General features: G+C 39.9%; 1 protein-coding gene across 1 annotated transcript in view; it reads left to right on the forward strand.

Annotated features, from left to right (window-relative positions):
- Positions 1 to 1,783: 1,783 nt before the first annotated feature.
- cbl (Cbl proto-oncogene, E3 ubiquitin protein ligase) overlaps positions 1,784 to 13,952 on the forward strand; it is a 37,947-nt gene continuing 25,778 nt past the window's right edge. Inside the window, exons 1-2 of the mRNA XM_055012224.1 lie at positions 1,784 to 2,699; positions 8,355 to 8,602. Of these exons, the coding sequence (XP_054868199.1) occupies positions 2,553 to 2,699; positions 8,355 to 8,602 (395 nt within the window). The 5' untranslated portion in view covers positions 1,784 to 2,552. The remainder of the gene's footprint in view (positions 2,700 to 8,354; positions 8,603 to 13,952) is intronic.

Raw genomic sequence — 13,952 nt, forward strand, 5'->3', positions numbered from 1 at the left:
ATTTTACTGTTGCAGCTGGTAGAGGTGAAGCTATAATCTGACCTATAAGAATACATTTAACTGATCACACTATGTTTTCGTGTGTGAAGTCTAAATCAGCAACCTAACTGGTGACTGTGGCTGTTGAGAATTATGTTTGTGTCTGAAATGTAGCATATTAGAAGCAGGAAGTTACTGCACTGCTGACTTCTGACTACTTTAATCAGTAACATATGACCTAATGGTGTTCTGTGCATGTTACTTACAGTAATAATAACAAAACCACGCAAAAAGCTTCAATAAAAAGCAACTGAACTTCTTTTTTTGTTTCTTAAAAACATTTCAGCTCTGATCCACGTAGCTTCTTCAACTCTGACTAATCGAGAGTCCCAGATATATATTAGCACCCTGAAATTCACCAGAATGGCCCATTAACACTCCAAGACTTGCATACATTGAGGGATTACTCAAGATGTTAATGGTGGTAAAACTTCATGGGGAAAACATCTCAAGGCTGCATTATAAGTACCTGATAAATGGTGTCATCTATGATTCGCTATACATATTTTAGAACCCCTAATTAGACAGTTAGACCTGACAAAGTCTCTTTGAGAGCTAAAGTGTCCAATTGCCTTTTACTGAGAACCTACAGCTCCATAATCACATTAATTCAGATTAGAAATGGAAACTGAGTAAATGTATTTAGATTTCTGTTTTCTTGTAGTTCCTGGTTTCAGAGCACACTCAGACAGACAGTTTAAAGAAATAGAAAACATTGGAGTTATAATGAGTATTCAGTTATTTAATTAGTAAATCGAAAGTGAATTAACCACCAACTAATATTTGGAAAATTTAGCAGCAGTAAAGGCACATATTAAGAAATAAAGCCAAATGCTTTTTTGGATTCGGTTTCTCAAATGAGTAAATTTGCCTCACTGTAGCTTCTTGGTTGAACATAATAAGCCATTTTAAGACACTACCTCAGGCACCTTTTTACTTCTTTCAGCCTTTTAATAGATTAAATGAGTAATGACTTAATTAAAAAAAAAACTAGCTGCAGCCTTAGAACACTTAGAGCTCTGATTTGTGCACTTTTAACTTTAATAAGAGCCACCTTCAGTTTGACCCTGTAAGTAAGAGGCGATACAGTAGTTTGTCCTAATTATAAATTAAAGCCTGTCCTGCATTACTCATGAGAGAACTGAACTTAAAAGCTCATCAATGTGATCCTGCAGGACGGCTATATCCAGAACACTGCACCTGTACTTCTCTTCCAAGTCATTTTCACCTGCAACAAGACAATAATGCTTTTAAGAAATGCACATCAAAAGAATGTAGAGTTATCTCATATGTAAATTTACATTTTCCTGTAGTTTTCTTCTTCGGGGTCTTTTTAGTCTTTTTCTTTGGAGGCATGTTTGGCTGCTGTAAGGCTGAAACTACTACACGCAAATGGGGCCTACACTAACTATATGGGGATGAGTCCTTGTTGCTGGGCACCTGTTGCTGAGCAGGTTGCCATGGCACCCACTGTCCAGCTAAATTGATAGCTGACTGACTTTACTAGCAGCCAATCACAACTGCACTGTAGTGTGCGCAGCTCACGCACACAGGCCGTGTCATTGGCCCCTTGTGTTTAGTGGGACATGTCAAAGCGTCCTTTGTCGTCAGGGGCGACCAGGGTCCGCGGCGCGAGAATCCAGGGCTGCATTCAGCATCTCTTCAGCGTTTTATGAATGCTGCAAAAGGCCGAGGCGCGCACATTCATGCCTCGTGAACGCGCACCGAGAAGGCGTGGAGTTCGGGTTTGTGAGGGGGGTGAACGGAAGGGGACGTACAGGACAGGAAAGGGCCGCACATACACGTCACGGGGGGAAACAGACAAATGCTGGGCAATGTTTAATTCCCACAATTATTTATTCATCCCCGTTCACCCCGTTCCCGTGTGCGTGAAGCTTCCGCACGTCTCGGTGCGACTTCGTGTCCTCGGTGAGTAGCTCGGTGTCGTTAGCCCGCAGAGGAGCGCTGACACTGTCGCAGCCGCTGAACTTCCCGTCAAGACAGCACAGCCGAAAAGAGCCGCCGCTGCTGCTGCTGATAAAAAAAAAGAGGAACGACGTCGGGGTTGTCAAGAGGAGGACACTCGAGTCCACAAGGCGTCTGGCCAAAGAAACGGTGCCTTTGTCCTCCAGCTGAGGGCGAGCAGAGACAGGTCTGCTACTCCGCTAATTAGCCTGCGTGGGTCCCTGCAGAGAGACGGAGCAGCGCAGCTAGCTGCAGCACAGCGACCTGCGCAGGGTGTGAGTCGGGATCGTTTTGTCCACAATAGGGACATTTGTCTGGCAAACTGACGTTAGCTTTACTGATGGGAGCCTTTATCCAATAGTCCTCCCTCCCTCCGTCTACCCCCCGTCGGACCCTGGCTCGGATCCGCCACTCGGGCGCTGTCCTCGCAGGGGGGTACCGGATCACCACCGCCCGGTCCTGTTAACTCCAGGCGGCGGTTCGGTCCCCCTGACCCCTGCCCTGCCTCGCCTGTCTGCCGCTCTGGCCGCCCCTAGCCGAGCCCGAACATGGCAGGGAACCTGAAGAAAGGCGGAGGGCTCATCGGAATGATGAAGGATGCCTTCCAGCCACACCATCACCACCTCCACTCCCATCACCAGCCCGGGGCCGTGGACAAAAAGACGGTGGAGAAATGCTGGAAACTGATGGACAAGGTTTGTGCTGATCAACGTTAACAAGTGGTGAAGTTACGCGTTGGACGCCCTGGGCGACAGCTAGCTAACCGCAGCTAACTAGCGATAAGCTAGCTAATCTTCTGCTGCTGGTCTATTGATGCTAACGTTGAGTTAGCTAGTCAGCTGGGAGAAGACATGGTTCGCTAACTTTAGCTAATTTGCTAACCCAAACTCTATTGTTTTGTATCTTATGTGTCCAGACCGAGACTTTTAAAGAACTTTACCATTAAGGTTAGCTCATAGAGTCCTTAACCTGTTTGCTAGTGCTGTTAACACTCTCGGCTAACTAGGTTAGTTACCATACCGTGGTGCACAGCATTAGCTTGTTTGGCTATGTGTATCACTAACTTTTACATTAACTAAGAAGCTTATTGTACTTGAAGGCATGCTTTACAAGAACTGAATTCAATGGATTTATGGCAGTGCACTGAAAGTACAACTGCTGCTAACAGTGTAACAGTCTCTCCTGTATATTGCTACTGAGAAGTCTACACAGTCAGCTGTCTGTCAGCTCTTGGAAACTATCAAATCACTGAAAAAAAAGAAATGCCTATTAAACTGGGCCAATTATGCTCTTTAACAGGGGCGACTCATTTCACAGCTTTACTTCTCGGAAAAAAGGCTGTAACTGTTTGACCCCCAGTTTCCTGTGAGATTCACAGAAGTTTTTTTTGACTCTCCTCTTTCTATTTGAGGCCTTAGTATTGAGCTGTGATGATAAGAGACATTTACTAAACTACTACAGTCACATTACTGTTAATTTTGCTCCATCGCAGTCTGTGGTGTAGGTAACATTTTAGGAGTTTATGTATTTCACACAAATAAGACAACAGTAGTGACACTGAAACAGAAGTCTTTCTTATTTTTTCATTCTCAGTGAATGTTTAACAGTCCTCGCGAAATGTAATCTGTCTTGAACTACAGTCCTGACAAGACTGGACAGCTGACCTGACACTATTTAAACCACCTGCATAGTTAGTTTAACTTTTGCACTTTGCAGTATGGGAATAATTTACCATGTACTTCTGACCCATTTAAGTGGTTGAGGGGTAGCATCCGGAAGACAAAAGAAAAAATGAGTGTTGTACCTTTTTGAAATGGCTACAACACCAAAAGTATTTTTACTCCTCCAGATGGTTTAAAATAGCACAAGAAATATTGCTCAGCGCTATCGGAAGTTAAACCACAGCCCAGCATACCGTAGACCAACACCAGCAGAATTATAATGTAGTTTCTTTTCGAAAACACCTCCCACACAGGACTTAAGTTAAATTTTGTCAAAACTGAGTAACTTTTCCATGTTCAATCGTCACGGTTGCCTATATTACCAGTTTTTATCAGATCAGCAAATAAAGTGTTAATAATCAAATGTTTCTGTTCAAGCTGTTGAGTTTAACGTTCCATTTGTAATGCTCTGAGTACGTGTGTGTAGTCGAAAGCATATTAAATGAACTGAAACAATGGAAGATAAAGTCCAGATGTGCAACAAGGACAGTGTTAATAAATTAGGTGGACATTTCCTCATTTGACATCTGTTTTTTTTTTTTTTTTTTTAATATATTTTCATGTTTCAGTTTTTCAATATGGTTTACCACTTTACTGACCACCACTTAGGAAGTTTTGTCTCTTAGAAATACAGTCACGTATTTGTGTATTATACACATGTTTGTACCTGTTTTGTATGTAGCTTGTATTCAGCAGTGTGCAGCACTTTGTATCTTATCTTAGGTTAGCTTCCTCAATCAATTCTGAACTTCCAAATTAAAGTTTAAAGTAAAAAGTTTAATAAGTAGATGTTGCATTTCTGTCTCTGCACTTGCATTATTACTTGACTTAGGCTAGTTAGATATTCATTGATCTAAATCTGTCGTCGTACTTAGAAAAGTGTTGCCACCAGCCATATAAGGAAATATTGTCAGTGATTAGGTTTCTCACTTAACCAGACATTTTGACAGAGAAGTGCTGGGGAATTTCAGGGCCTAATGCTACTCAAATATAGATTTCTGAGATAAACTTTGTGCTGTTTCATAAAGTACTGTATGTGTGCCAGTATGATGATGTATAATAGAAAGTATAAATCTTTAGTTTGTCTCCAATGCTTCTAGCAGTCAAAATAATGAAAGGTGTCATAAGTCTGTGTTGTAGGAGAGTTACAAAGTCTGGTAAGCTGAAGTGTGACTTATTGATCTTATTAATTTGTCATGTGGCTATTTTGTGTCTAAACATGAAGTAAGGCAGCAGTAACAATTTCAACTTCAACAATACTTACTAAAGTCATTTTCTGTACTGTTAAATTGAAAACTTTTGGAGAAAGGAACAAGGACTGTTTCTATTTGCTAGACAGAAGGCAAAATGTGTTTTCCAGGAGAGGTTTCTAAGAAAGTGCCTGTTTACAGCTAAAAAAAATAAATAAATAAACATTCAACCAGAGCCGGGTTTTCTTCCAGCTGGTTAACCTTTGAATGACTTGCACTTGATGCAGAAAATCCACCATGTCTGTGCCAGGTGTAGGATCAGCCAAGAGAGACTCAGACAGATAGAAGACAGAGAAAGAAGAGTGGAATGCAGTTTAGCTTGGAGGCAGTCAGCCTTTTACTTCAAGACCGAAGCCTTAACTTATGTTGATGTGCGAGTGCGCTCACTTCTTGTGGCTTTGTACATGTGCATGCATGAACGTGTGTTGGACTGAGTTATGGGTACACATGTTTGCGTGGCAGATGATAATGTTGGTGGTGTAACCTTGGCAGTGGTCTTATCTGGTCTTAGACATAGCCAGTGTAGATCTCCTGCATTTGGAGGCCTAGAGAAGGGGTAAAGGAATTAGGACAGATGGTTGGTAATGATACTCGAGGCATATTCAGTTCAGTTGCTCAAATTTTCCAATATGCAGAGTGTACAAAAACCATTATACAATTCAGTACAAGTTGTTGAATTTCTTCTATTTATTTCAGTTGCATCTCAGTTTGGTAACTGAAGTTATTTCACTTGGTAAAGCCATCAAGATGTTTTTGTTTTTTTATATATATATATATATATATATATATATATATATATAAATATATATATATATTTATGACAAGGCTGTTTAAAGACTGGCCTAGTTGCATTTCCTGGTGCTAATCTGTCATGCACACTGGTGATCCTTGTTATCAATTGAACGCCACTCTATATATGTGATCATTAGAATTAGCAGAAAGATAAAATGTTATTAATCTAGACATGATGCTGTTACATAGAAATATTTAGCCTATGGTCTGTTTACACTTCGTATCAGTATAAAGCTGACCTTTAAATGTCCAGAAAGTAGTGAAGGCCCACAAGCGACAAAGTTTTCACAAGTTTTGAAATTAGTACTGCGTAATGCTTAAAATATCCTACTGGTCAAGTGTGACCTGATTCTTTTTGAGAGGCATTTGATACAGTGATGATGAGCTGACTGGTCTGAGCTCCATAGAAACTGAGAGCAAATATTCCCACCACGTTAAATCTCTGACTACATGAAGCATGGCTTATTGAGTGTCTAGATTTATGAGCTGTCTCTTCGTGGCATGCGCCATAGATTTGAATCGGACAAGAAAACTCAAAATGACAGTAATAATTACATGTAGGGTCTGAATTAATGAATATTTTTATTACAGATTAATTTGCTGTTTACTTCCTCATTTAACCGGTTAATCAGTTGGGTTATTAAATGTCATCGCAATTTCCTAATGGTTAAGATGAATGGTGATCAAATTGGATATTTTGTTTGACCATGCAGCCAAAATTCAAGAATATTGAATTTACTATCACAAGCCAAAAAGCAACAGTTAATTGGTTATGGAAATAGCTGTCAGTCACCTAATCAACGACTTTATTAAGCAGCTAATCGTTGCAGATCTGTGTAGATGTTGATCCATGGGTTGTTAAAAAGAAGTTTACAGTGCACAAATAATTTCACACTTAGTCTTACTTTTTAAATCGTTGAGGCATCGAGCTGCACAAAATTGTTGGTATGTTCACAATTAAGCCTAAAGGTCACTGTAGTGTACATTCATATGTTTGTGTCGTGTTTAGTCACACATTAAAAAGTAAGTTGTTTTACCCTTGAAGATAACTGAAAAACCATGTCCTTCTGAGTCTTTTGAAGTTTAATTTTCCCATAATGACACCTAATATCTTACAAATAGAAGAAGTAAGGGAATTCTAAACGACATTCTTGTATTGCTGTTCCTGCCCCATTTCTTTCTTACTTTTACATGTGATTAGAAGACAATAATTTGGCCCGCTCTATAAAGAATGGGCCATGTCCTGTTGTCGACATGTAATTGTTTGGTCGCCACTGAAGCTGACAGCCAAGCTCTATATCAGCTCAGGTTCAAATCAGGACATGACACCATGAAATGTTGAATAGAAGTGGAGTTTTGTGTCTCTCCAACTTACACAAGTGAGTTTGACTTGAATGTGTCCAGTGGTAAATGACAGCAACCGTGTCCATACAGAGCTTAATGACAGAGTGTTCTAGGCTGTCCGCCAGTGTCTTTTGTAATGGTCAACGAAGTGACTCAGACAGTGCAGCAGAACAGTGAGATGAGTGAGGAATGGTTGAACATTACTGAGGATGAAACATGAATTCATACAGTCTAGTGTGCTTGTTTCACTCAAGCATAAAGTTGAATTCTTACAGTAGACGAAGTTGGAAGTTATGTTTTATAAAACCCCGTAGTGATGATTGTTATTGAGCCTGAGTGACTGTGTGTTGCATTTGTGTTCTTGAAGAAGTTTAGCTGAAGCTTTCATCAACATTTTCAGTACAGTCGGTGCTTCAGCTGTTCAAATTTGCAAGGCAGTCATATTCAAATGTTGCGCAAAGAGAATTTGTTTTTAAGGCAGAAGTGGCAAAGAATGTGCAGATTGAAACAGGAAAGTGTAAACACATCAACAACTTCTGTAAACACACTGAAAAAGTGGAGAATCAGGCTGTGCTGACTAATTGTGCGATTATAGAGATGGCCATCGTATAATAAGGTGCAAGCATTCCTGTCTGTAAAGCATTGTCTGTAGAGTAAATGAATAAAAAATGAAGGTGATCATCTTCAGTGAGAGCAGAAACTCTGCATAGATGAATGCAGGTGTGCCTTTATCCTTCATCTTTTTCACAAGGATGTAGTGTGACTGTGGTATAAACGATAAACTCACGTTGCCATAAGGAATTAAATCCAACATACTCACTGTATGTATTCAGTTACATAAGGTGTAGATCTGCCAACCTTCGAAAGCTCTGAACTTGGCAGAGCTTTTATGGGCTTTTTTTTTTCCTCTGTAACTTTGTTAGCATTTTCCACTCTGCATGTCTCCTGTCAGAGCCCACTGACAATATTTTTGCCATAAAGAGAAGTGGTTTAATACAGAAAGCAGTTAATATTTTGCAAAATTCTGTCTTTAATTATATAAATAAAGGCTTACAGAACTACAGAATAAAAATGCATAGTGACATATGAGATAATTCTGTGGTTGTTTCTGCGACAGCCACCTTTCACCGCTTACTTTCGAACACGTCTTTTTAGCTTGCTTTTCTCTCGTCTATCCTCTCGCACCCGTTTCTTGTCTCTAACTGTATCTTCTCCTCCCCCTCACATCCTCCCCTTTCTGCAGGTGGTGCGCCTTTGCCAAAACCCCAAATTGGCTCTGAAGAACAGCCCCCCTTACATCCTGGACCTGCTCCCAGACACCTACCAGTACCTGCGCACCATTTTGTCCCGCTACGAGGGCAAAATGGAGACTCTGGGGGACAACGAGTACTTCCGGGTCTTCATGGAGAATCTAACTAAGAAGACCAAGCAGACCATCAGCTTGTTCAAGGAGGGCAAGGAACGCATGTATGAGGAGAATTCACAACCAAGGTGAGTAAAGTGAATAAAAGTACCTGTCCTAATATTAACCTGGAAATGGTTCTAGAGGTGAATGGTGTAAAAATAACTTAATTTGGGTTCTCTGTTCTCTTTTTAAACTCCTTTGCTGGGCCTCTGTGTTGATTTCCTTTAATGAGCCCATCTGAAACGGGTATGGTTGAGGTGTGAATTTTTTGTAATGCAGGAGTTCATTCTGAATAATTATGACTCTACAGGCGCAGAGTGAACAATTGCACCCATCCCCAGCCCCCAGAGTAGTTGTAGCTCAAGATGTATCAAAACAAGAGGAGAGATGTGTTGTGGTTTGAGCATGTGAGCGTCTGTGGTCAGGATGGCGCTTAATCTACAGCTGCCTGCCTGCCACTTTGTTTCTGTGCCTCCTTATCTCCACCATCTCCTTGAACATGTTCTCCTCATCTAGCTGACTTACTGTTTGAAAATCACACAGTGCCTCATTCGCTATCTTTTTTTGTCTTTCGCTTTGAGTAATCTTTCTCTGGCCATCTGAAAACACACAAAAGTGGTCAGTGTACTGAAAATGCCACAGTTGACCTGCTTTTATGTTAGGAGGAACTTGGGTAATTGATAAGACACTGTTCTTGTTTTCCCTGTTTAAAAATATCAAATGAGAAAGAAGAGCCTTTGAAGACAAAAGATGGAGCAGAAGGTTTAAAGGCTTACCAGAGTTTTTCATCAACTCAAAGTAATACTAGTGTAAATTGATAGCCTCTCTGAGGTGCAGATGAGATGTTGGATGGAGCTGCTCTTACCTTCTTGTTTTGCATCCTTCCACATCCCTTTTGATTTGCTGGATGCTTTGAGAAAACGCTGTTAGACGTTGTTAGAACAGTCATCATATACAGTATGAAATGAAATAGGAAGATAGCCTCCGTTGGGTTTTCCTAGAGAGAGTTTCATACATGATGTGAACCAGAAGGGCTTTCTCTACAACTGCCTCTGGATTTATTGCTTTTGCTGGCAGTGAACAAGATGAATTGCAAAAGATTTTTTAAAACTCTTTGTGTTGTCCAGGCAGCTTTTTGTGTTTGACTGCTGTCTTCAGGAGCTTTTGGATTTGCCTGTCAGACCAAGACACTGAGTGGATGTGGAGCTAGTGGACATAAACCATAGCCTGAGGGGAGAAGTAGCCAGCAAAATAAGAACCTGAAATTCATGTGCCAAATGTAGTTTTTTAAACATATATTTCAAGCAGAGTTAGAAAACCTAATCAAAAGCAGTTTGCACACTTTTGTGTAGTTTTGAGTTATTTTACTTTTCATCATTGTTGTAGATATAGTCTGTATTGTCAGACTTTAACAATGCAGCACTATAAGATCACAAAAAAGCAAAAGTTTATTGTACAGTAAAAATACTTGTGGACCTCTTTGATATTTAGGTATAATATAGCTGAAAAAATGTTAAACTGAGTCACCTGCAAGCGTTTCAGTTGCTCTGCACTGTCACAAGCTGGCTATTTAAGACCAACTGAAGATCTGTGGTGCTACGATATCATCATATCTAGTCAATATTCTGACTTCAGGGTGTTCAGTAATCATCTCACGGATGGAAATTTCACAACATTAGCTCCTCAGCTTAGCAAATACAAAAAAACCCATCTGAATCTGTGGTTTCTCTCTTTTGGAGCTGGATTACTATTTTAACGACACATCATCAGTAGCGTAATGCTAACCGGTGTCACAACGGTATAACCCCAGCTCACAATCCCTTTAACTGGGTGTACCATCAAGTGCTTATTGGGCTTTTAGGGAAGGCCGAAAACATAACACTTAGATAATAGCACAAGACAAATGAGCGAATAATTGCAAAATGTTTTCTAGTTTTCTAATTTCATGATCAAGAAATTTTAACTCAGCCCTTCATAGCTTCCTAATATTGTCAGTTTTTAGCCACCACCTACTCTAGCCTACTCTACCCACATCTTTGTCCTGTGATACATAAGGAGCATAGTAAAAGCACTTAAAAGTTTATATTGTTTAAAATACAAAATTTAATCACCACAATTTTAGGCGTGAGTGCGATTTGTGCTTTGGTAAATAACAATGTTTCAGAATAATAGTCTGAATGTGTCATAGTTACCAAAAACTTGTTGCGTTGTTTTGTGACCAGTCAAGACAGAGAAAGTAGTCACTGTGGAATTAACTGGTTAAGCAGTTAAGATAAGAATTAGTCAAGTAAGTCCAGGGAGATGAACGAGCTAAACTCTCAAGCAGTCATTCTTCAGCAAATTAACTGTTACGAACTCATGTCATGACTTGGAGATAATTGCTAGAAAAATCTGAGTAGCCTACCGTCTTAAGTGAGGAGAGAAACAGTTTTGGAGATTTATTTAAAAGTCTTCAAAGATGGTCTGTGGTTTTTGTTAGACCTGACTGACAGTGAGGAAAAAGTGACCCTGAAGCAATTATTGTACAAAGAACATGAATGTTATTACCTTTTCTAGTTTTAGCTATTGCAATATTTTAGTTATTGCAATGAAGTAGAGTTTTAAAGATTTTTATTTTTAAGGCCACTAAAACAATTTGAAGTGTTGATACTTTTTTTGTTTCTTCTAAACTGCCTTGAATCAGAAATATTTGGACAGTTTCTTCATGTGTTGACATAACATTTGTATCTTTTTTTTAAATACTGTTTCTTGTTTCGACAAAATTAGGTAGTAGTTTTATCTAGCCAGTCCTGACAGATACATCCTCATCTTGTTGCTCGGTTCCTCATTGAGATTGTTCTGTCTCAGCTACAATGACCGTAATCTTGCAGGCAAAAAAAAAAAAGCACTGAGGCAGCTAGAGAGAAGAGGAAGCTTCTATTTCAACTTCTCCTGTATTCATCATCAGCCAGTGAAGTTGTTTTTAGGCATTGTAACAATTTCTCTGTGAAATTCACTTTCATCATCACTCCATTGCACCAAGAGGCTGTGCAGAAAGAAATTCCTGCTTGAAGCAGAGGAAATGCACACACTTAAACGCACACACACACACACAGTAGCCAGGCATTACACACAAAGACTGCTATTGTCTGAATGGAGAAGGCAGTGGCAGTGACACTAACCAATGGGTATCAGCCCACTTAAGAATGCTATAGAATTAACCAATGACATTGAGGTGCTAGAGAGAGACTAGTATGTAGCCAGGCTGCAGCTGAACTTAGCACGCACATGGCTTAGATGGAAAAGTTGAGCTGTGAGGATGAAGCTAATCTCACTGCCTGAATGCAGGGAGAAAGATAAAACACTGATTTCACTGTGTTCTTCAATCAATTGAAATATGAGAGTACTGACACTTATTTCCACCGCTGTGATTTCAATCGGCATCAGTACTTGCTAGTTACTGAGTTAAATGTCAGTGATTGGAACTCCGCAAATGTGAGCGAAGGATACAAGCATGTTAAGGGAGCCGTAAATACAGAGTGGGTGGATATGCTCTGTTGTGATGTCGTGCAGACTTCTCCATAGTGTCTCCCCCAGAGATTGAGACCCTATTTATCTAGCCCCCCCATTCCCTTATGAGCCACACAGATTGTTTAGCTTAAGAGATGAAGTAGAGTTGAGGTAGTGCAGTATAAGTCAGGGTTTTTGTTGAGTAACACTCAGCTGAGCTTGATCTTAACTTTAGTAGCAGCTGAGTTGTGTAGGTTGAAGATGCTATATATTTACAATGTTTTTACATACTGAAGGAGAGAAAAAGAAGGAGTTCATTGTTGTGCGCACTAGATGAGCATCTGGATGAAAGTGAGTCTACTGTGAGAAAGACTTAATTATTAACACTGAGAGCCTATATTCAGTCAGAATCAGCATAACACAGTCAGCATTTCCTCCTTGTTCGCTCCACTTACTTCCTCTTCTGGTTTTACACAGCGAAGCCGAGACATTTTCTGGCCTGAAGTGTAGACGAAGACCCACACAGAATTGAGTTAGCTTTAATCAATTTTTTTGTTCTCTCTACCCAAGTGTAAAAATATTTTCTTTTCTGTCTGTTCTTAAGAGAAACTAGAAGAGCAGGATGTTACAATCCTAATGTTGAGCGTGTTCATTTTTTGAGATAGAAGACAAACTACTTTTCTCCAATTAAGCTGTTTATTTTCTAAATATCAGTGTCTCAAAAGAATCTTGTACAAGGACCTTTTCTATTTGGAACAGCCTCCCAGAAAAGGATCCAGTCTGCTATGAACAGAACATTTTGTTCAGTATGGTGAAATGTGATTGGTTATAGAACACAAACATATAATTCAAATATTGAAATGTGATTGCCTAGTCACATTATAACCGTGGTTTAGACTTAGTTCTCCCATTAGTTGGTGCACAGATATGTCCATATCTCTTTGCACACGATTCATCCAATCTCCAGGAGCGGCAACCTGTGAAAAGAACCTCCTGCAAACTTTTTCCCGCTTTCTACCAGTTAGTATTATTCCATTGTTAGCTGAGATGTGATGCAGTTGCTGGTGGTATCTCATAGGAGGATGCAGGTGTTCCATAGGGAGGATTATGATGGTTTTCTCCCTCAGACAACCTTGAGTTAGCAGTTTAAGTAAAATTAATTTTTACATTATGAGAAAATAAGAATGTGCTGTGTATCAAGGCCAAAACGCTATCTTTGTTAGTGTGTGTGCATGTGTAGCAGAAGCTGTAACTTTCCAGCCTGAGCTGTCTGTGTCCATCATGTATTTAACCCTTCAGAGCCTGGGGTTAATGCTCTCTCTCTGTTCAGGTCAACACAACTCATACATTAATTACACAACCAATGGTTATTAATATCAGTAATTGTAATACTCATATGTGATATCAATTTCAGTGTTCAGCTAGCAGTGCCTTAAAAAATAAATCCTAACAATAATCGGATTATCCAGTAAAAATTGTTAGACATTATAAACACATGAGGCATGTCAGAGCAGTACATTTTTTTAACTTCCGCTTTAACGGAAGCTGTGAGATCTTGATGAAACTAGTTGTTTATTAGGTTTGGCTGATTGAAGCTTCTTGTTGGGTAACACTGCTGTTTTGTCAGAGCCACTGTATTAATTTAGCTACAGTCAAATACAACACGTGTATGCTCAATGCTACACATTACACAGTCCCTGAGTAGAGCCATACAGTAGAAGTAGTTGATAAATGTGTCCTCAGAAAATCCCTCCCTGCCTCCCTAGGATCTAACCGGATACTACTTTGACCTCTCTGTGAGTCTGTTTGATCATCTTCCTGGGCTGAGCTGCCATTGCATCCTGACCACCGTTGATCAGTCCAGCTGGATACAGGATGTTGAGAGCTTATAGGCTGCAGGGTGATGCAACTGCACTGAAGGACAGACTATACTGCAGAAAGTGATAG

This window comes from Amphiprion ocellaris, chromosome 7 (genome assembly GCF_022539595.1).
Source record: "Amphiprion ocellaris isolate individual 3 ecotype Okinawa chromosome 7, ASM2253959v1, whole genome shotgun sequence".
Lineage (NCBI taxonomy): Eukaryota > Metazoa > Chordata > Actinopteri > Pomacentridae > Amphiprion > Amphiprion ocellaris.